We start from the raw sequence: 20,797 nt of genomic DNA, 5'->3' as shown, positions 1-20,797 counted from the left end.
GAGTAAAAGCAGTCAATATTTGTTTTATAACACCCAAACATTTCTAAATACTGTACTATTATTATTAAGTTACAGACCTGAATGCTACAATCCACGGACGACGCGAATACAGATTGCAAACACTTTTACTTACTGTGTTGCATGTAGTGTCGTGCAATCCGAAATGGTTACAGACTATTAATTTATCATCCTCGTACACGCAACGGACGTCTGGGTACTGCACGCCGTGTGCTAGTCTGTCGGACTAGCGCACGGCGCCGTGTGCTAGTCTTCGGACTAGCGCATGGCAAACCGACGCACTATCACACGGCCATCGTCTAGCAAAACTTAGACATGTCATGTGACGCGCTCTAAACCAATGAGCAGGCAGAATACTTGCAAGGGGTGTTATAAACTAGAATATATCACACTAACATTTAAAAAATTACCATGTTTTATAGTTGCATTCTAACAATTCTAAGCCTTCAAACCACTACTTAATGAATATGTATATGAATTCAATTTGCATATTTCAAGTTTGCATATGATGAATATTAATTAATCCTCTTGTTGTGCTTCAGTGGCGGCGACCATTCGGCTGAAATGTGAGTCTGGTTTGGCCAGCAACACGGACGGTTTGTCAAACTCTGCAACCTGTTGAATAAAGTAGAACAATTTAGGCGTAATTTCTTATAACTACCTAGAATGTTTTGTGCCTGTAATAGCCCAAGACTCTAGCCCTTCTTCAAGGCACACAAAGTACCTTTTTTCGGGAAACACAAAGTATTTTTTTCCAGTATCATAAAGCTGTAGGCAATACAATGGCTCATAAGGACAAAGTTCGATGATTTCTTTTGATAAACTTACACCCAAAGACATGTTGTCACATTCCCATGCAGGGTCTAACCTTCCTTTCAACTTTTCTCTGGTAATTTTTTGTTACAAAGTTCTTTTATAAGTTCTGCAATGACAAATTCTACAGGTTTCCATGACCCTGGCACTTGACCACTAAGCATGAGTCTTGGTGATGAGACTTGTGTACCTACCCTTCCATCGTCCATGACCAGAATCCTGTCCGAGTCCATGATAGTGTTGAGTCTATGAGCAATGGTCAGCATAGTACAGTCACTGAAAGCCTCACGGATTGTCTTCTGGATCAGAGAGTCCGTCTCTGTATCAATAGCAGCTGTGGCTTCATCTAACATCAGGATCTGTGGGGGCAAAGGTTAAAGGTCAAAGAGTTAATGTGTGTTCAACTGAGGCTTCATTGAACATTAGGATTTGTGGAGCGAAGGGTCAAAGTCAAAAGATTACTGTGTCCAACAACTGCGGCTTCATCTAACATTGGTATCTGTGGGGTCAAAGGTCGACGATCAAACTTTACAAGAATCAAATCTGTGTTCAACATCCACAGCAGCTTTTGTCTTAAACTGGGGTCTGTGAGGTCAAAGGTGGAGATTCAGTGTTTATGTGTCATGAAAGAGCAGTGGTCTTGTCTGACATAAGGATCTGATGTGTCAAAGTAAGATTCAAAACTCAAACTCAAACTAGAAATCATAACTGGCTACCTACCCTACTGTTCCTCAAAAGAGCTCTTGCCATACACAGGAGTTGTCGTTCACCAACAGAGAAGTTATCACCACCCTCTACAACAGGTGCATCAAGCCCGCCCTCTAGTGACCGAATCTACAGTAGCAACAAGAGAAAGTTATTAGGTTCTTATCCTTTTGGAATGGTTTAACATGAGACTACTTCAGAAGAATTTGTTCATTGTATAAATCAATGATGAAGCCACACTCTGCTGATAAAAAAACACACCAGAGCTTGAGTTTGATGGGCTTTAATTTTTCTTATGAAAGCCGTTACATAAGAAGGCTGTGATTTAGGAGTTTAGAGGCACTAGAGTTAAGATGTGAAGATGTACTACTTACCTTATCAGCCATGTAAGAGCGATCAAGAGCCTGCCAAATATCCTTCTCAGATTGTTGCTCAAACGGATCAAGGTTGTATCTAGCATGGATCAAGGGAAGAAGCATTGTCAACAATTTAGTAACTTTGCTTACAAAAACAGTGACTTTGTTACATTCCAGGTTCTTTCTGGCAGGCAAGATACTACAATGGTCAAATGGAAACAATTTCTGTAAAAGTAGCCGACAAGTTTTTGAGATGTGCCCGTTTCTTCATATCAAACATTAACAGAAATAGGCAGTCCAATCTCCAGGAAATCTAAGATTTTATTTTATCTTCTTTTGGGCTGTGTACAGATATGTGGGAAGTATTTCTGTTCTATGTGATATGTCTTTGATGAGGTTGTTGATCCCACGTGGCATAACTACCTCTCCATCTTGCTCAAGGTCTGCCCTGTTTTCTTTTCCTAGAAAAAAGGTTGCCATTTTGTTGTGATTTTACTATTTCATCTTTTGTGAAATGAGGTTTTCAAGTCTTATTTAGGGGGATCAGGTTTGCTCAGTGATTTCTTTCCCTGCCTTTCACCTCTGTGGACCCCGGTTCGAATCCCACCTGAGACTGGAGCCTTGCATGTGAATTGGGTTTTCAGTCGCCTCCTGATTGCGTGAGTTTCCCCATTTGGGTTTTCCTCCCACATCTAAAACTAAACATTTCTTCTTGTTTCCTATCCATCCTGTTATTGATGCAAGAAATAAATAAAATTACAACGATAAACATGAAGAGGCATCCTTTACTTACCGAACCGTTCCGATAAATAAGACAGGATCCTGAGGAATGATTGAGATCTTCTGACGTAGATCATGAAGTCCGATCTCGCTAATATTCACATCATCGATAAAGATGTCTCCAGCTGATGCCTCGACTAGACGGAACAGTGCGATGGCAAGAGAGGATTTACCTAGTAAGATGATGAAGAATAAGAATGAAGAGGAAATTAATTTACCATGACCAAGTGCTGCTTCAGTACAAGAAGTAGCTCAGCACATCAATATGATACTTTAGGTTACCAGCCAAACTGCCACAGGCCATATACAATTGGTGACTGGTATCCTGTTTTTTTTTCGTCAATTAAATTGGGTCTTACTCTCATCCGGGAAGAAACCATCTTTTTCGTCGTCTTCGTCTTCTATTTTTGTTTCACTGAAGTGTAATGGTTATAAGACATTTTCCCATTTCTTTAGGCAAAGAATAACGCACTGGAGTTTTGCAACAAGTTTTTAGTTACAGACAATATAATGCGATATCCCCAGCTCTCATCCCCAGCTCTAATCCCCAGCTCTAATCCCTAGCTCTAATCCCTAGCTCTAATCCCTAGCCTTAACCCCTAACCCTAGCCCTAATCCTTCTTACCAGATCCGGTTCGTCCAACGATGCCAACTTTTTCCATCGGCCTAATATGAAGTGAGATCCCTCGGATAACGAGAGGCAAACCTTCTCTGTACCTCATCTGATATCTCTTGAAGCGGATGTCTCCCTTTGAGGGCCAACTTTTAGGCGGCTTCTTATCTTTGATCGTCAACGCAGCTTCCATTTTCAGGTCCTAGGTAGAGAAAAGAGAATAAAAAGCAAACCATTTAGAAGAAAGTGTATTCAATTGGGTTGAGTCAGTCAGTAGTGCGAGAGATCATCTTCAGCCCTGCCACCTCGAGAGCCTCTGATGGTCGCTTTTCATGCTTTCATTGAACCCAAGTCTATACACTCCTGGGGTGACGGGGCTTTTTCTTCAACTTCGCGCCCACATCTGAAACTCTCTACCACTTTATCTAAGATCTTGTCTTTGTACCACAACATTCAAATCTCTTCTCAAAACTTATCTTATGTCACGTCTTTTCAAGGACTAATTGTGTCTGTTTTCTTACGTTTTGTTTTTGGTGAAAGTTGTCTAAGTTGACACAAACAACCATCCTTACCTTCATATAAGACAGGATCCTCTCCACCGATGTGAAGCGAGCTTCTGTCTCTGATGCCATTAGAATCAACATCTGCATGCAACCTGTCAACTACCGAACAAAACAAAACAAAACAAAACAACACTGTTTTAAACCAGAGATGAGATTTCAAGAATGTCAACATTCCTGGTAAATGGCTTGCAGGCCTATAGACTCTCTGCATCGCTCAAAATACAAAACTCCAAGATTGGACACAAGGTGTCTATTTCTCTCTCTGATTGATTTACTTCTTTCAAGAAAACTTGAAGCCTCAAGGAGATTTTGAGAAAATCTTGAAATCAGAAAAAATCATGAAAAATTACATGCCCGATAATCAACCAGTCCTGCAGAAAAAAAATCAATGATCACTTCACGTGGTTTCAAATCTAGAACCTACCAATTTCTAGGAGAATGTCTTCTTGGTTTCACAATGATTCCTGTTTCACTCCTTTTCATTGAGTAGGAAATAACCCACTTACAACCTCCATCCCAGCATCAATGGTTAACTCACCCTTAGTGTGTAAGTAATGGCCAGACCAGCAGTGGCAGCTGGGAAGAAGGACGGCATGAGGACAACGGCCGTGCTAACCAATGCTAAGAGAGTCACTACCAAGAAGTCGAGTCGAACCCCGGCCCATCGACTGCAAAGTCTGAACACTAGTAGTGGCGAGGAGTTGTTGTCCAGAAGATTCCGAAACCTGGTCACAAGAAAAGAACAAAATCGCTTTTGAAAAATCGGGTGTCATTCAGAAGCCATTCAATCTGATAAAATATGAAGACCACCAACAATGCCAACATTGAATTAGGACTAGATGGCTCAACTAATTTGATTTCAATGACTTTAATCTTTGTGTGTGGTGGCTGAACGGTCAAGCAGTCAACTGCACTGGACTCGATCTCTGGGGTTCCTTATCAGCAGAGGTCAAAGGTTGAAATCCTGCTCTCGTCAATTTGTCTTTATTCAACCCAAAAATATTTTAAGGAGGCACCATACTTACCTGACGATAAACTCTTTGGTCTTGTTGTAAGCATGCACCGTAGCAAGCCCCTGGGATGTCGCACTGATGTGGGAGAACCATGGAGAACGAGTCACGTTCTCAATCCTCTTGAGGTTGCGGATCGTGTTGCGATATAAGGTGAGGATGAGGTAGAAGATGCAGGTGATGGGAATAATGAGCATGATCAGCTGCCAGAAGACGATCAACAACATGACGAGAGCAAAAACGAAGTTGAAGAGCTGGGCCATAAAAGACTCTACATTAGTCGGCAAAAGCGTGTCAACTGAATACAAAAAAATGCAAATTAATAAGGGAATAAAAGAGTGGCGATGAGTTCTTGAATGGTCGTTTAAAACCGGCAGGGTCGTGGCGGTGTGATAAAGGCCCAAGCTGACAATTATGAGGTAGACAATAAGAAGTTAAATTGGTGCACATAAGCTTGCGCGCCAAACACGCAAAGCCAGCCAGTTATAAACAGCTCCAGCCATGTCTTTATCAGCCGTTTAAACACCCCCACGTGAAGCGCTCTCCAGAACAACACTAATCAAACATCATTTAAAAGAGATTTTCACATGGTGTTAATGCAAACCTATCTCAGTTATACTTTCACCATGCAAAGTTTCAAATTCTACTAGTGATTTAGTTTGATGTGCTGACTTCTTATTAGCAGTCAGCACTTGGAGAACTGAAAATAATCTTTGAGGTTTTTGGCTTTCAACTTACTTTCATCTAAATCCTTGGAGAATCGATTGAGGATTCTGCCGGTCGGAGTGGTGTCGAAGAAACTCATTGGGCTGCGGAATACTTTCAGGAAGACGGTGTCATGCATGTTAGACGCAGCGTTCAGAGCGGCCTATAAATGAAAATCATAAATAATAAGAAATCCAAACTATGTTGGAATATTAATGAATTAATAGCACTTTATCGCACATGATTTGCATCTCAAAGTGCTGATTATTTTTCCTGTAAGGTGTGCAGAAATACGCTTTATTCCTTTTAAATAGCAAAGGTGCGGTGGTTTAAAATGCAGTTATGGAAACTCTTTTTCTTGTCCTGGAGTATTGTACTGGAATAATTCTCTGTGGTTTTCCTCCCACATCTAAAACTGAAACTTCCTTCCTTGTCTTCTCTCCATTGGGTTCTAAGCTTGTTGAGTGATTAGGTTTGTTTTTCTGAGAGTCCTTGTCTTCACAACCAGAATAAATAAAATGGTTTGAAGCTTTTATACCTTCATGTATAGAACACTCTTGAATGCCGCTAGAACGAAGACACCAACCAATGAGAGACCATATACCATCATGTAGATAGAAATGTATTTATTATCTCCAATCAGCGGCGGCCTACCAAGCTCCTGAGAAAAGAAAGAGGAAATTAAAGATCAAAATCTCTCGTCATCGTTACAACTTGAATCATTGTTGCAATCAATATTGAAATCATCGACAATTCCGAATTAACCATCATGCCATTTACTGCTAACAAAACTATGAAAACTAATGTTGTAAATTGAAAGTTGTTTGGACACGACAGCCAAACTCCCAACTTACTTTTCTATATTTTTTGCTACCCTCCCTGATAGGTTTGTAGACCCCTTTATTGCAACCAGTTTGTAAGAAAAACTCTACTGCTCTTCAGCAAGTTGTCAACTACTTAAAGAGAAACTGTAGTTAATCACTTTCCTAAGCTTCAGTAGTCTCAATTTCTCTTCTGTTAATCCCAAGATTATCCACTCACGATGAGTCTTATTATTACTAAGTCACAATAAAAGGGAGGTCGGACAGCATGTGCGATTGAAAATGGCTGAAAAAATGCCTAAAAATCCATCGCAAACTACTCACAAACCCAGAGGAAGGTAGTTTTGACTGGGGTATTTAAGTTTACCTTGAATATCTACCTACCTCCTCAGTCATTGTGCCGTTCAGAAAGTCGTTAAACCACAATGATAACCAGTAGTTGTTGAACGTCAGTAAACCCAACATGACGGTGAAGAGACACAATGGCACACCAACTATCAGGGGACCACCCATGGCTTTGATGTATCCAATGTACGTCTCGGACTTGACTTTACCTTCACCAACGTCCTCCGCTAAGATCAATGTACCTAAAAAGAAAAAATACAAGAGGTCAAGAAACAGTTGGAACCATCATGAGGCATCATCATCAAAGATCTTCTTCTTAAGCACAGTCTTCATCCTCTCCGTTCTGCTGCCTCAACTCGACCTGTTGTACCTAAATCTCATTTACTCACATTGCACCAGTCTTTTGGGACAAGCTACCCAGCGACATAAGAAACACTCACTCTCTCAACACATTTCAAACATTTCAATCGTTGCCACCTACTCCTGGGGCTGAATCAGGGGTTACCCCCTTTACAGTCTGTAAGGATGTAGGCATGGGTATCATCCACTAGGAGCTTGGCTGGTAGAGCAGAATACAATACCTTCCCATTTTTTAAGAAGCAAGTATGGTTAAGTGCCTTGATCAAGGGACCAAGTATCATGACTGGGATGTTAACCAACACTCTGCTGCTGACAACACCAGAGCTTAAGTCCTTTGACCTACACCACTTGTTTCCTTTACCGTCATCAGTTGGTGCAGCCTCCATTTCCACCTGGCCAAGAACACTCTCGGCACGAGAGCGTGTACTCATCGTGCTTAGCGCCCTCTGGAGTCTTACGTCCGACCCCTCGTCCATCATTTCCTCTTCATCATCATCATCCTCCTGCTTGGAGTGAAACGTCTCGATGAGATTGGAGTAGAGTCCTTGTTTCTCCATCAGCTCCCCGTGACTACCTCGCTCAGCGATACGACCGTTCTCCATCGTAAGAACGACATCGCAATCCTTCAAGTACTGCAAAGGTCAAGAGTCAATGGTTAAGAGTCAGAGGTCGAATTCCAACAGTTTATTTCATAAAATCAACGCTTTTGGTTTGTATTAAACACACAGGCTTTGAATTTCATTCTTGAAAGGGCACAGCAATTTTCCTCTGGTCACAGGCACTTCTGACATCACAATGACAAGAGAATTAGTATTGTTGTCTGAGTTGCTGATACACAATTTCTTGATTTGTGTTTTGCAACTAATAATCATAGATGTTTGTATGAGACAGAAATTGACTGTTGCCAGCTTGGTGTTTATATTCCCTTGTGAGAGTTTGCCGAGTTCCCTTGGCGGGAAGATCATCTAAACAAACAAACAAACAAACAAACCTGAAGCTGGTGAGTGACAAACAAAACAGTCTTTCCTTTCAAAGCTCCGCTGATGCATTCTTCAAAGATGTGTTTACCAACGTGAGCATCTACAGCGCTAAGAGGGTCGTCTAAGAGATAAATATCTCGGTCAGCGTAGAGGGCTCTGGCAAGACTGATCCGTTGCTTCTGACCACCGCTCATATTCAATCCTCGTTCTCCAATCTAGCGAAAAAAGATTTGATGATTTGATTCCACTTTTGTAAAGATAGGTTGATGCAAAAAAAAGATACTTTAGAATATGATTGTAATTTGTATATTTGGTTAGCTGTAAAACCATCTATATATCTACCTGCTTGGTAGATTATTTCCTTTTGAGAACTTGTCTTGCTGTTATATTCTACTACCGCGGGATACATATCGGAATTCAAGAGACTTCTCTACTACCGCGGAGTAGATTTTCTGAATTCAGGTAACAAATCTGCCAAGGACCACCACGTTTGCTTTGTGGATTGAGGGGACTTCTTGTTATAAACTTTACTACCAAGGATTCGTAATTGAAGGACAATAAAAAATTATTTTTTTCAAAATGTACTAAATTACTTAACAGTTTGGCTTTAAAGAAGGGAACCATTGAACATTGTGTACATTTTACAATGCTTGAAACTGGTTCCCTGTAAACATTGTACAAAGTGAATCAATTGGTTTCTGTGACATACCTCGGTCTGATCTCCGTTTGGCAAGATTTCTAGATCCATTCTCAAACTACAAGCCCAGATGACGTTATCGTATTTATCCTCATCAAACGGCATCCCAAATAAGATGTTCTCTTTCAAAGTTGCGTTGAAAAGCCATGCCTCTTGAGCAGCATAAGCAATCGACCCGCTGACGACGCAGTGACCTTTGGGCATGTGCATGTTGTTCAAGATGGCTGCCACCAAGGACGTCTTGCCGCTACCTACACTGCCACAAATACCTGTTAGACGACCCTAGGGGTCAAATGCCAAAGTTTATAGGTAAATAGAACTGGTCGTTTCATTTGAGCCTGAAGTCTTTTATTATGTGAGTAACAAATTACCTCTTCGAAGGGAGCCGTTTTTTGTTAAAATGTTATACTATCAACAGCACTCCATTGCTTGTTACCAAGTAAGTTTTTATGCCAACAATTATTTTGAGTAATTACCAAAAGTGTCCAATGCCTTTAAGGCGAGAGCTGCAAATTAACTCCAGGGAAAAACCCACCTTCTCCAGAACAAAGTTGATATCGAACAATGTATCCGTAACCACAGAGGGATCAGGTAGTACGACCGGTGAGTGTTTAGAAGCTCCAATCAAACGCTCAATCTCTTCGTCATTCCAGCTCTTACGACGTTTGCAGTTAGTAACGCTAGTATCGCGTTCTGGTCTGGCGCCATCAATACCATTTGCTTTCATCTTTTTAGGATGATTGTCGCCCTCGTTTGGTAGGGGTGTCGTACTTCCTTGAGAGCTCTCGGAGGAGGAGGAGGAGGAGGAAGAGTCAGTATCATCTTCATCCAAAGAAACCTGAGAAAGATAGAATTTATGTTTAATTTACTCCTTCAAGTTTCCTTTCCTCCTTTAAGTTTCATTATATTCCTTAAAATGTGCATTGTACACTACTCACAATTCTGTGTTTTCAATTCAAACATCTGGGTTGGTGTTGTGATCTCCTTCGTTACCTTCTATCTTTAGGACCCCAGGTTCGAATCCAGCAGCAAAAAAGGTTTTATTAGGTACTTAGACTGCTTCTTGAACATGATGCGAGTTTGATTGGGTTTACGATCCCTAAACGACTCCGTGGGTATTCACTGGAATATTTCTCTGGGGGGACTTCTCGTTGTTAAGTTCACTGCTGCTGAGTGATTTCTTAATTGGTCTCAACCTTTCAACTAGCTCTCTGTCGTCTTAGTCGTGATTTTAACACTAACCTGGACTGAGAAATCTACTCGTTGATTCTTGAACACAACGGCAGCGGGCTTAGAAGCAGGACCATCCTTCTTGTCAGATTTGTCAGCTGATTTGTTGTCGTCCTTGACTTTGTCCCAAGAGAAGACAGCATCTCTGATGACGACGCTGTATTTGTCATTGGGTGGCATGATACTCATGGGTACTGCTGGCTCCATCATGAGAATGCTCTGAAAGAAAAATATCTCACAAAATTATCACATATAACATCACATCCTATATCAGATCTTTGGTGTCATGGCTGAGTGGTTAAGGGCATCAAATTCAAGTTCTGGTGGTTTAGTCATCGGAGTGTGGGTTCGAATCCTGGTTGCGACACTTGTGTCCTTGAGCAAGATGCTTTACTATAAATGCTTCTCTTCACCTAGGGGCAATAAAGCGGGAAAAACCATCATGTTGTTTTTTCTTTAAACTTGTACCAAACCATGTAAGTTTTTTTTTGACAAATGTGAATGATTTTGGAGGTAGAATGCTGCAGTCAAAAAGAACTGACCAGAACTGCTCAGTTCTGTTTTCACCAAATCTAAACTTACCTTTAACCTATCCACACCAATCTTGGCCTCGGCGAGAGCACGGATGGCCCATGGGGTGGGACCCAAGACAAGGCCGAGGGAACCGAAGACCGATACCAGAGTGAAGGCCTTGACAAACCGAAAAGAAGATGAGTTTCTTGGTTAGTTTACCTGGGCTGAATTTGTCTGCTTAGTAAAACTTGCAGGAAACCGGTTAATAAGTCATTCAGTTTTGGCTGGTAGTCTGTTTATGATCAGCTTGTTCTTGTATATTTGGTTTGTGGCAACACCATGTGTGTATTTACTTGCTGGGTAGATTATGTTCTTTAAGGAACTCGTCTTGCTCTGTCTTCAACTAACACCGAGTAAATTTTTTGGAACTCAAGAGACTTCTCAGTTCTAAACTACTGCCTGGGCAGAAAGTAGAACATCATCTACTACTTTAATTCTAGTGGATCGAGGAGACTTCTCATTATCAACTTCACTACCACGGAGTGGTTTCTTTATAGGTCTCAACGTTTCAACTAGCTTGCTCTAGTCAAGTAAGGCTTTATATAACTTGAAATGTAAAAATTCAACTCACCCCTGCTGCATTCAGACCCTCATAGTTTATCACCGTGGCGATGATGATGGTGATCACCGTGGCAACGTTGGGTGTCAATGGAAACACAGCGATGATCATACTCTGCATGTAGCCAGCTTTCTCCAAGTAACCTCTCTCTTTAGCTCTGATTGCTGGGGATATCAAATAGAGTCAACATTTTGCATTCAGTTGAGTAACTAAGGGTCTGGCAGGGGTGTGACGAAATGCAACAAGCACCCCAAGTGAAATCTGGAATTTTGAGATTAAAAACTTTTTCTTAGCATGAAGTATAATGGATTTTTAAAATAAATTTTTAAAAAGCAGACTTGTGAGTTTTGAGTGTACCTGCAATGGCCTTGGAAAATGGCACTTCCCAAGCATACATCTTGATCAACTTGACGTATGTTAAGAGTTCGTTCATCTTCTGTACTCGCAAGTCAGTTACTTTGATGCTTCGCTGTCTGATCATTGATTGCAGCTTACCCATTACGATCTGAAAAGGGACAAAAAAGACAGTTAACAACTTTCTAATCTATTGTTCTCACTGACAACAATCTCTGGTCAGGGGCACTTCTATGAGGAGAATGTCAATTGGTATCGGAACTTTTCAAAGGGCACCACAGCGAAAGCACAGGGCATCGTAGCAATTGCTGTGGGTACCGTGGGTTATTTTGAGGCCTGCTCTTGTAAAAAAGTTCCTGTTAGTTTGCTAAGTCCCAATTGCTGTGGGTGCTGTGGGTTAAGTCGAGGCCAGATATGGTTCATGGTCCATAAATCAATCACATTGAACAGAAATCCAGGACAGAATTTCATCTTTGAGAGGGCAAGGCCATTTTCATGTTGCTAAGGGCACTGCCATTGCAAAATCTTAAAGTCTATGGGAAACTTTTGAAAGGGCACCAAGGCCAAGACCAGGGGCAGCAAAGGGTGTGGCCTCCACTTAATTCCAAGGCTGGAAATTCCCAGTCGGACTCACCGTCAGGGGCCAAAAGATGACAAACGTAGAGAAGACACCGACTAGAGCTGGCCAGCCAGCCACGTAATAGCCATAGCCAAGGATAGCCGAAAGCAGAAAGATGGAGAAGAATAAGAAATTAACGAAGACAATGGCATCGAAGATTCGCTGTGAGTCGTTGGAACAGATGTTGACGATCTGCAAATACAAGAAGATTTTTTCAGAGTAAAAGGCGAGTTTAACAAATGACTTATGTGATTTTATTTGAGGTAGGTTGGTGCGAATGGCTGAAACTCTCCACTTTATTACTTGTTTCTTGAATCAGAGTAAGTTCTTATTATTATTATTATTATTATTATTATTATCATTACCTCTCCAACGCTTCGTTCCTGCAGACTACGTAGCTTGGCAACTCTCTGGAACACCATGGCGAGAATCCCAGAGCGAGCTCTCGTTGCTGTTTGCAGATTCAAACTCCAATGCACCGTATCCAAGAGAATCCTACACAAATTGAGTCCAATGAGTATGCCCACCCACATCAAACCAGTTTTCCAGTTCTTGTTTCTGAACTCGCGGTCTGAGTTACTGGCAAAGGCAAGAAGCTGCCCAATCACAAAGGACTGAAAGAAAATATTTTAAAAAGTTCTGAAAAAATTTATAATACCTGCGAGGGCAAAGATTGTTCTTGTGATTGATTAGCTTAGTGCGCTACATATTTGGCGGCACAGGCTTTATACGCCCCAGGGAGCCGAGATGGTTTAAGGAATGAATTGAATGGCCCAGTGACCAGGGGTTCTAATGTTGAAAGCGCTTTGAGACCCCCTCCGGGTGTATAAAGCGCTATATAAAAAACGATTATTATATTGTTATTATTATTTTTATTATCCTCAAAGATGAACATAAAAACAGACATCCTTTTTCATGTAACAAGTTCAAGACCCAAGTTAGTCTTGATTGACGACACTGTTTGCTTATTTTGGTAGAGGGCGTACCAATGTCTGCTCTGGAGGCCAACTCGAAGGGACTGGGCAGATGAGCCAGATGTTTGTGTTATACTATCTCTTCTCCCGAGGGAGTATATGGCTGTGCCTCATAGCTCAGTTGGTAGAGCATCTGCCCGGCGTGGCAGGGGTTTTGGGTTCAAATGAGGACCGTTTGGTTGATATCTCATCCAATGTTTGATTATCTCTTCTCCAGTAATTTCTGTTGCGAAACTTGCGATATCACTGATTACGTTTTAAACAAAATCAAGACTAGACCTAGATCTGAGCAAAAGACTGAACCAACGGTTTGTTGAAGTGAACGTTTTGAAACTTACACCAGAAATGAAACTGCAACTGATGGCTGTGAAGCCAAACATATAGGCAACGATATGACGCGTCCGGATGAATCTTACAACGACCCACGCCAAGGAGGCCTTCTCAATTCCTTTCTTGCGGATTTCTTCCTTCCATAACTCCTCAACCCTGAATATGAGAAGAAAAAAATGTTGAATTTGCATCAGGATAAAGAATATATTTAAACCGAATTAGCACTGTATACACAGTACTTTCCCGAGTTCTGTGAAAACAATCAGGCATATTATTTGGGTGGGATTCAAACCCACGACCTTTGCAATTCTAGAGCAGTGTCATACCAATTAGCATCTGAAAGCACACAACTCCATGTGACAAGGGTGTTTTTTTCTTCCATTATTATCTATCAACTTGAACGACCAATTGAGTTCAAGTTGTCACAGGTTTGTTATTTTGTGCATATGTTGAGATACACCAAGTGAGAAGACTGATCTTTGACAACTACCAGTAGTGTCCAGTGTCTTTAACAAATTCTTGTCCAGTGAAATAGTTGAGGTACAAGCCTTGATGTCGCGTGGATTTTCCCCAAACTTCAAGCTCTGGAGGTTTGACTTACTTTAACCCCGCTACTAACGCCGTATCTGCTGGAGACAGTTCATAGAGATCTGCAAAAGTCAACAGCCGAGTGTAGGCTTTCATGAAGATCTCTGTCATGTATGTCGCAAACACAAACGACAACAGACCGTAAGAGTCGTAGACTGCTCGGTGTCCACTGAATTATAGGAAACAATCAATTGAAAATATATCAATCCTCTTTATAGAAACAGGACTTTTTCACATTATTTGTAATTTACTATAAGTAGACATTGCAGGAAATTAACAATAGATTGTATTAACTTGTTGTTTTTCTGGGTAGTTTTTTGTGTTTTGTTTTTTTTTGCTTTTTTTGGTAATTATCTTTATCTGCTGAGCAACAATGTACAGTCAGCATGCTATGAAAGCAGAAAGGTTTAATATTCCACAGTCTGGTTACAGTTTTGACTGGAGGTGGCGGAGGGTGGACTAAGGAAGAATAGACTTTTCACTAAGAACAGCAGCTTTCAATATTGTTGGAACATGATTGAGTTATGTTTGACAGCTGGAGGTTCAGGGGAAAAGAGTTGGCATAAACTTGTGAGTTGGTAGTATAGGAATTTCAAACTTGTTTGAGTGACGTCATCTGCATCTGTCAGGTTTGGGGTTTGTATAAGTCGATCTTCTGGTAGTTTATCAAGATGCCCATTTATCATTTCATGGAGGCAATTCAGTCAACAATGCTTCCCTTCTTTCTTTAAGTTTATATTCCTGTATGAAATGGAAACCATTCTTACGTCTGACTTGGCCGAACAGGTACGAGGACCTTGAGCCTCCGACCATAACGATACCCCCGTCGTCTTCGACGGATTTCATCGTACGTCTTGGGTTCTGCGTTGAGCTCAACATCCTCATCTGTGCGGATGTCTCCAAGGGCGCCGCTGTCTACACCCGAACGCAGGAAGTCTTTAGATGGGTCAGGGGTCATGGTTGCAGCTTTACCCTATGCCCCGGGTTGGAGATGTGAACTGCATAGAGAGAATGATGGGATAGACAAGTTAATTTGAATCCTTGATCAATATTAATAATAATGTCCGGGACCAGTTAATAACATAGTACTTAGTTAGTTTTAGGTTTAATAAAAAATAAAAGGTAGTGAACGGGTCAACAAAAATGAGTAAATTTTCACCGACTCTGCTATGTTTTAAAGTCAGCTTAGCAGGTTCAGAGAAAAATATAGATAACCCTGTCCTTGGTGAAAACAACCCTCTCATCTCAAAAGAACCCCCACACACCCCCCCCCCCCAACCTAACCTAAGACTAAGTAAGAGTAAGAGGGGTCCGGAATTCTCCTTTCCTTCTCAATCTCATCTCGTACCAAAACCATTTGCAGTGATTTGTAACAAAATATGACATGTATTCCAAATCCTGTTTAACTGACTCACCATCCTCATAAGGTGGCCACCGAAACCACAAACCATAAATAATTTCTGGATCCACATTTTTGGGAGTGAAACTTCAACTTTGCTCAACAAAATGCAGCACATACTTTTGACCATTGATGATCAGTCCATAGCGCGCGTTTTGTTTACCATGTAATTATTGGACTCTTGGGGGCGTCATCAGAAGAAACAAGTTTTCCACGGCTGATTGCAGTACTTGCAGGCTGTGCGCTCCATTTGGCGACTGCACCGCACACCAGCCAGATCAGCCCCCATTTTGATGAACACAAATTCTAATAAAATTCTGCTAATTCTAATATTTAAAACATTCGCAAAGCAGGCCTATGCTTGTCAGCAAAATATGGTATTTAAATATTTGATTTGCAGAAATCATGATGGCCCTGATATATTTTAATATTTTTCCATACAACTATTCCCATGCAGGCACACAAACGCATTATCAGAGGGAGGGGGTGACATGGATAGAATGGATAGTAGGATTTAAGTGTTTTAAAAAGAGTTCCCTAGCTCAAAGCAATAATATTAATGGTTCCCGATTCTTTAAGTTGTTTATCCTCAGGCACGGGATCATAATAGCTTCTAGTTTATGTTTATACAAAAACAAACAAAATTGAAACACTGGCTTGTTTTAAAAATGGGATGCCTTTGCCGGTGGATAACAAAAAAAACTTGGACCAATGTGCACCGGCGTTGTGCTTTCCGACGGACCGGTAAAAATAAATAAAGACCCGGGTGCCATAGCCAGTCCAAATGCCGTTAACTGATTCGGCCCCCGAGGCCTACCCTGACCTTAACCTCTGATCGACTGATTCTAGAATCAGAATTAAACAACCTTCTATAAAAATAACTTTTTGTGATTAACCTAGCTGTTTGTTTTTTGTGTGGGATTTTTTATGGGAAACAAGTTGGGGCGATGACATAAAAAATTGGGGCTATTACCAACAACAAAGCGTGTCATTTCTTGATTCTCAAAGTGGGTATAAAAATAAGGATTTTGTAAGAACCAAACTTGTCTGAGTGTGACTTAAAAATTCAAACGCAACCATTGGGCCTATTTTGTTACTACAGCGCAAGTAATTTCAATAGCAGTTACAAAAAATAATTAATAGTACATTATCATCTGCCTGTATAATTAGACTTTGATATGATCAGTGACTACAGTAGGTCTATACAGACCCAATGTTTGAAACCATTATCCACTATGAACCTTCATAAACAGACCAATATGAAACGATTTAGCCTGAATCAGATATTTCCATTAATGTTTAATAATAATCCAAACAAAGCGATACTGTATCACCAGAAATAAGTTTAGAAACAGGTGATTCTTTTGTGGGCGCGAGACGTCACCTATGGACCCATTACAAAGTTCGCGCGGCACACCCCTTCTGAAAACCACAACCAACAAGCCTAAAAACACCATCAGATAAAATGGACTCGATCTACCAAGTTTTAGAACTTGTTATTTAAAAAGGTACATTTTAAAGGCCAATGAATAATATTGTAAATTTATAGTTTTACAAGTACAGTTTGCCTGTTTTGATTGGTATAGCGTCATTGTTATTTATTTATTTTATTTTATTTTATTTATTTTAATTCTTCGGACAAAAAAAAGCAAAACAATAAAACAAGCACAGGCCGTCCAGGGAAGGGCAAAAGTCCAAAAACTGTCATCAAAAAAGATGTGCTCTCCCAGACCTAGCTCATAAAAAATACACATTTATATACTATACATTAAACATTCTAAAATTGCAGTAAAAATTTAGACAAAATTGTTCCATTTTGATAGAAGCAGTAAGCATTGACATTCAATGGAAACCTTTAAAAAGCAAAGTCTATGTTATTATAATTATTTCCTCGCACACTGGGAAGTTTTTGTTAGAGGGAACTTCTGTTCTCCTGCGACCGACTGCATTAATTGCCAGCAAACAAACTCTCCTTTTTTCAAATAAATAATAGTATCTCATTAGTGTCTCCGAATTGCTTGCCAATGTGAGCTCTTGCCAAATATTGTGTTGAACATGTTTCTAAACACACGATGAGTAATCGTATACGCAGGGGAACAATATTTTCAAGTGCACCCCAAGGTGCCCCCACGAAAAATTCGCGATACATAAGGGGCCTACTGCAAAAGGAAAAACAAGCTCCCATGCCCCCAGTGGGGGAAAATAGCTAATACACCACTGTTTATAGTTATACGAAATAATTATCACGCTGTTGGTATTAGCCGGTAGTTTGTAAACAGTTTTCTTCACAAAATTAAAATATTGTCAATACTTTTTCCGAATTCAACCAATCATGTGTCGTTGCTGAGCCTGGACTTACCTTAACGGTTTGTCAATGACCACCAAGTCTCGTTTGGTGTAGATCCAAAATGGCCGCTTAACTTTTAAGGTTACATGCTATAGATGGAGCAGTCACTGCTAAATCGTTGCTTCGTGTAAGGTGGTTTTGTTTCTGTAATCAGAGATAGAAAAGAACATTACAATTTGCTTGCAGACCTCACTCATGAAAACGTCCAATTGAAATATCTTCGCAAAGCTTCTATTCATAACAAGCGCAGTTTATATTTTTTTACCCGGGACAGTCAGAACGTTGTGAAGTTACATGGTACTTATATTGTCACGATTCTGTCAGGGAAGATGTTTTTTCTGCGCTGAAAATCTATGTCAGTTTTCATAGCTTATAATGTTACAACAATTTGAAATTAAGAAAGTTTACCTTTAAATACTTCATAGTAAAACACTTTGGTTTCGTAAAAAAATAGAATTACCACAAGAGCCGGGAAGGCGCGGGCTTTTGAAGGTGGCTTAAATTTACCTTTCAATAATAGCATGCAGTCGATGAACTTCGTGAGTAAAATTCAAGAAAATAATTGTAAGAATATAATATATAATATCTTACCGATTCCTAATTCACGTCTGTTCACACCCAACCGCCAGAGGAAGTCTGATCAGGTATACTATCAATATCACGATGGATACACCGTTTATAATGACATGTTAACAACTTCACCCCAGTGCACTATGAACTAAGAATTCCTGTTTATTGATTGAGGCCATTTAGTAATAATCAAGTCAAAGGTTTGGACCGTGCACCGGTGGTGGGGGGGGGGGGGGGTCGAGGGAGGTGCAAAGCGGTGGGGCAAAGGTGGTCCTTATTGTACCACCCATGTCCAAGCTCATGGTGACTAAAATAGGAGCTAAAATTTATAAATATGCAGGGATCATAACTTTAGATTAAAGATACAACTGTATCTGTTCAGTAAATAATGGTTTATTCCCGTGTTTAGATTCAAAACTCCTTTGAAACTTCCCAATTAATTGTTCTTTATTGTCCCTTCTTGAACGCCTATTATTGTTCTACTTCTAGGTGGATGTTGCGTTATACAAGTGTTGTTATGAAAATGAGCTATGGATGTAACAACCTGTACCTGAGATTATGTGTTTCTGGTTTCTGGTGTGAAAAGAATGTCTTGGATCCTTTATGTATGAAAATGCTCCTCTTTTGCAATGTTGTCATCTCAGCCTCGTTTTCGTTAAGCCTATGAATTGGTGTGAATGAGGCAGGAAAGTTCTTCAGGGACCAATGAAATATAAAGTGCCATTCATTTTTGGCATTTGTATGAGCGCGCATCCCACCCATTATACCAGCCCCGCCCCAACCGAGGCCAAAAGGTAGGCTGCGGGACTAGGATTCGACCGACCGTTGTGACTTTAGTTCGTGACCTCTTGCCTTACTCCACAGGGAGGAAGTCATGGGAACGCAAGCCCACAACTTCCCACTGCCATTTCTCGCATACCTAAGTTCGGTGTTGAACTTGATTCTGTGACGTCACATCCATACGTATGCAGTGTAGGAGCAAAGAACGCTCAGCATAACCTCTCACCTACATTTTTATGACCACTATGACTTTCGTTATGTCGTTAAAGAAACAACAAAAAGCCAAGCCCAGCCTAGCTCCCGTATTTGTATGCACTGTTTCAGTGTCAGCTAGAGCTAATGTTTTACCGTGGTCCATTGTATAGCCTCTTATGAATAAATTAACCTTGGCTACGGCTATGGCTGTTACCATGACAACACTAACGAAATTCGAGCGTTCTGATATTAGCCACCAAAAGTCATCAACTCACAAAGGCAAATAACATGACATGTACAGTTATACAGGTGGCATTATAGTGGGATGGGTTTCTGTATACAGTGTCTAGATAGCAGCAAGTAGTGAGCATACATGACATGTATGTGAGTAAAAACAATTGTAGTGTCAATAAGTAAACTATTTCTAGCAATCGATTGTTTCAAGATAATGCCCAAAACCAAAGTTGAACGGACTATAAACAAGGATCTACTGCTGCAGATCATAACAATATCCACTTACATTTGCATCTGTCTCCAAAGACTGAACAACTTGTTTATAAAAGTCCCGATTTAACTTAATATTTGGTTTCGTTAACTCCCACTCACGTGATGATAGGTCCCAACCTGCATAAAATACAGCAAAATTTTAAGAGGTACCTACCTGTGGACTCCTTACGTCTCACACAGAACCTGACCGACCTCAGTCTCATCCAAACCCAAATCGACTGCCGAACAGGCGGAATAAAGTATTCCATAAATAATCCACCAATAACGTGCAAGGTTAAGGGTCAGACCAACAACCACGATGTGTGTTACGGAGTGAACTTTAACCAACATATTAATTTGTGTACAATCAAGTTCAGGTTGGCATTATGTGTCTTTTTTGTGTCCTATGCGTTTAAAGGCAAAGTTTAACTCTAGTTGGTGGAACTGTTTTGTTTTATTCCTATGTGAATCTCTGGAGCGAATGTGTCTACGCATGAAGAACAATCCCTAATAATAGGAACACACAATCTGAGAAAGTTGCCGACAGTAACGCTACTAAGATTTAAATTTCGGGTCGCACAAAAATGATGTTTTTATTTTTACAAAACTGCCCTATTTCAAAGTGATGTTCCACAAAATGCTTTACTTTCGAAAGCTGCTGAAGGCTTTTAACAAAAAGTTTGTATTGCAATAAGTTTTTAGAGTGATTACCAGACCTATACCTTACCCCTTTAAGCTTTATCAAAGATTAAATTTCTCTGTGGCGGTCAATTCTAAACAGGTGGTCCATAGTGATGATTTATTTCTTCATCGGCGTATTTAGAGCGCCCTCTCTGTCAACACAATCGACACCGCTTTTATTGATTTGAATGAGGATACCAAGTTTATGGGTTTTGAGGCATATCGAGAGGTATCAATGTATATTTTGGGGTGTTCAGAACTGGAAAGTTCCCCGAATTCCGAAAATCTACTCCACGTTAGTAGAGAAGTCTCCAAAGTTCCGAAAACCTACTCCCTAGTAGTAGAA

The 20,797-nt window shown here is 40.5% G+C and overlaps 1 protein-coding gene across 2 annotated transcripts; it reads right to left on the bottom strand.

The window, feature by feature from the left end:
• Positions 1-398: 398 nt before the first annotated feature.
• On the bottom strand, positions 399-19,890 carry LOC117298829 (multidrug resistance-associated protein 5-like). 2 transcript variants are annotated; one of them, XM_033782165.1, is made up of 27 exons: positions 19,805-19,890; positions 17,752-17,883; positions 14,761-14,991; positions 14,007-14,162; positions 13,414-13,561; positions 12,467-12,715; positions 12,117-12,293; positions 11,486-11,633; positions 11,141-11,292; positions 10,579-10,686; positions 10,009-10,215; positions 9,302-9,604; positions 8,779-9,048; positions 8,081-8,284; positions 7,451-7,721; positions 6,769-6,971; positions 6,102-6,224; positions 5,597-5,726; positions 4,874-5,156; positions 4,387-4,573; positions 3,858-3,947; positions 3,298-3,487; positions 2,686-2,845; positions 1,911-1,989; positions 1,552-1,665; positions 1,026-1,190; positions 399-633 (listed from the first exon to the last, which is right to left on the bottom strand). In XM_033782165.1, the coding sequence occupies exons 3-27, from the start codon at positions 14,949-14,951 to the stop codon at positions 538-540; spliced, it is 4,404 nt and encodes a 1,467-aa protein (XP_033638056.1). In that variant the 5' UTR covers positions 14,952-14,991; positions 17,752-17,883; positions 19,805-19,890; the 3' UTR covers positions 399-537. The 2 variants fall into 2 exon arrangements, with proteins under 2 accessions (XP_033638056.1, XP_033638055.1); XM_033782164.1 differs by lacking the exons at positions 17,752-17,883; positions 19,805-19,890 and adding an exon at positions 15,409-15,526.
• Positions 19,891-20,797: the final 907 nt, after the last annotated feature.

This window comes from Asterias rubens, chromosome 13 (assembly GCF_902459465.1).
Source record: "Asterias rubens chromosome 13, eAstRub1.3, whole genome shotgun sequence".
NCBI lineage: Eukaryota > Metazoa > Echinodermata > Asteroidea > Forcipulatida > Asteriidae > Asterias > Asterias rubens.
Note: the sequence above shows the minus strand (reverse complement) of the source record. Positions and strands in the feature narration are given on the sequence as shown.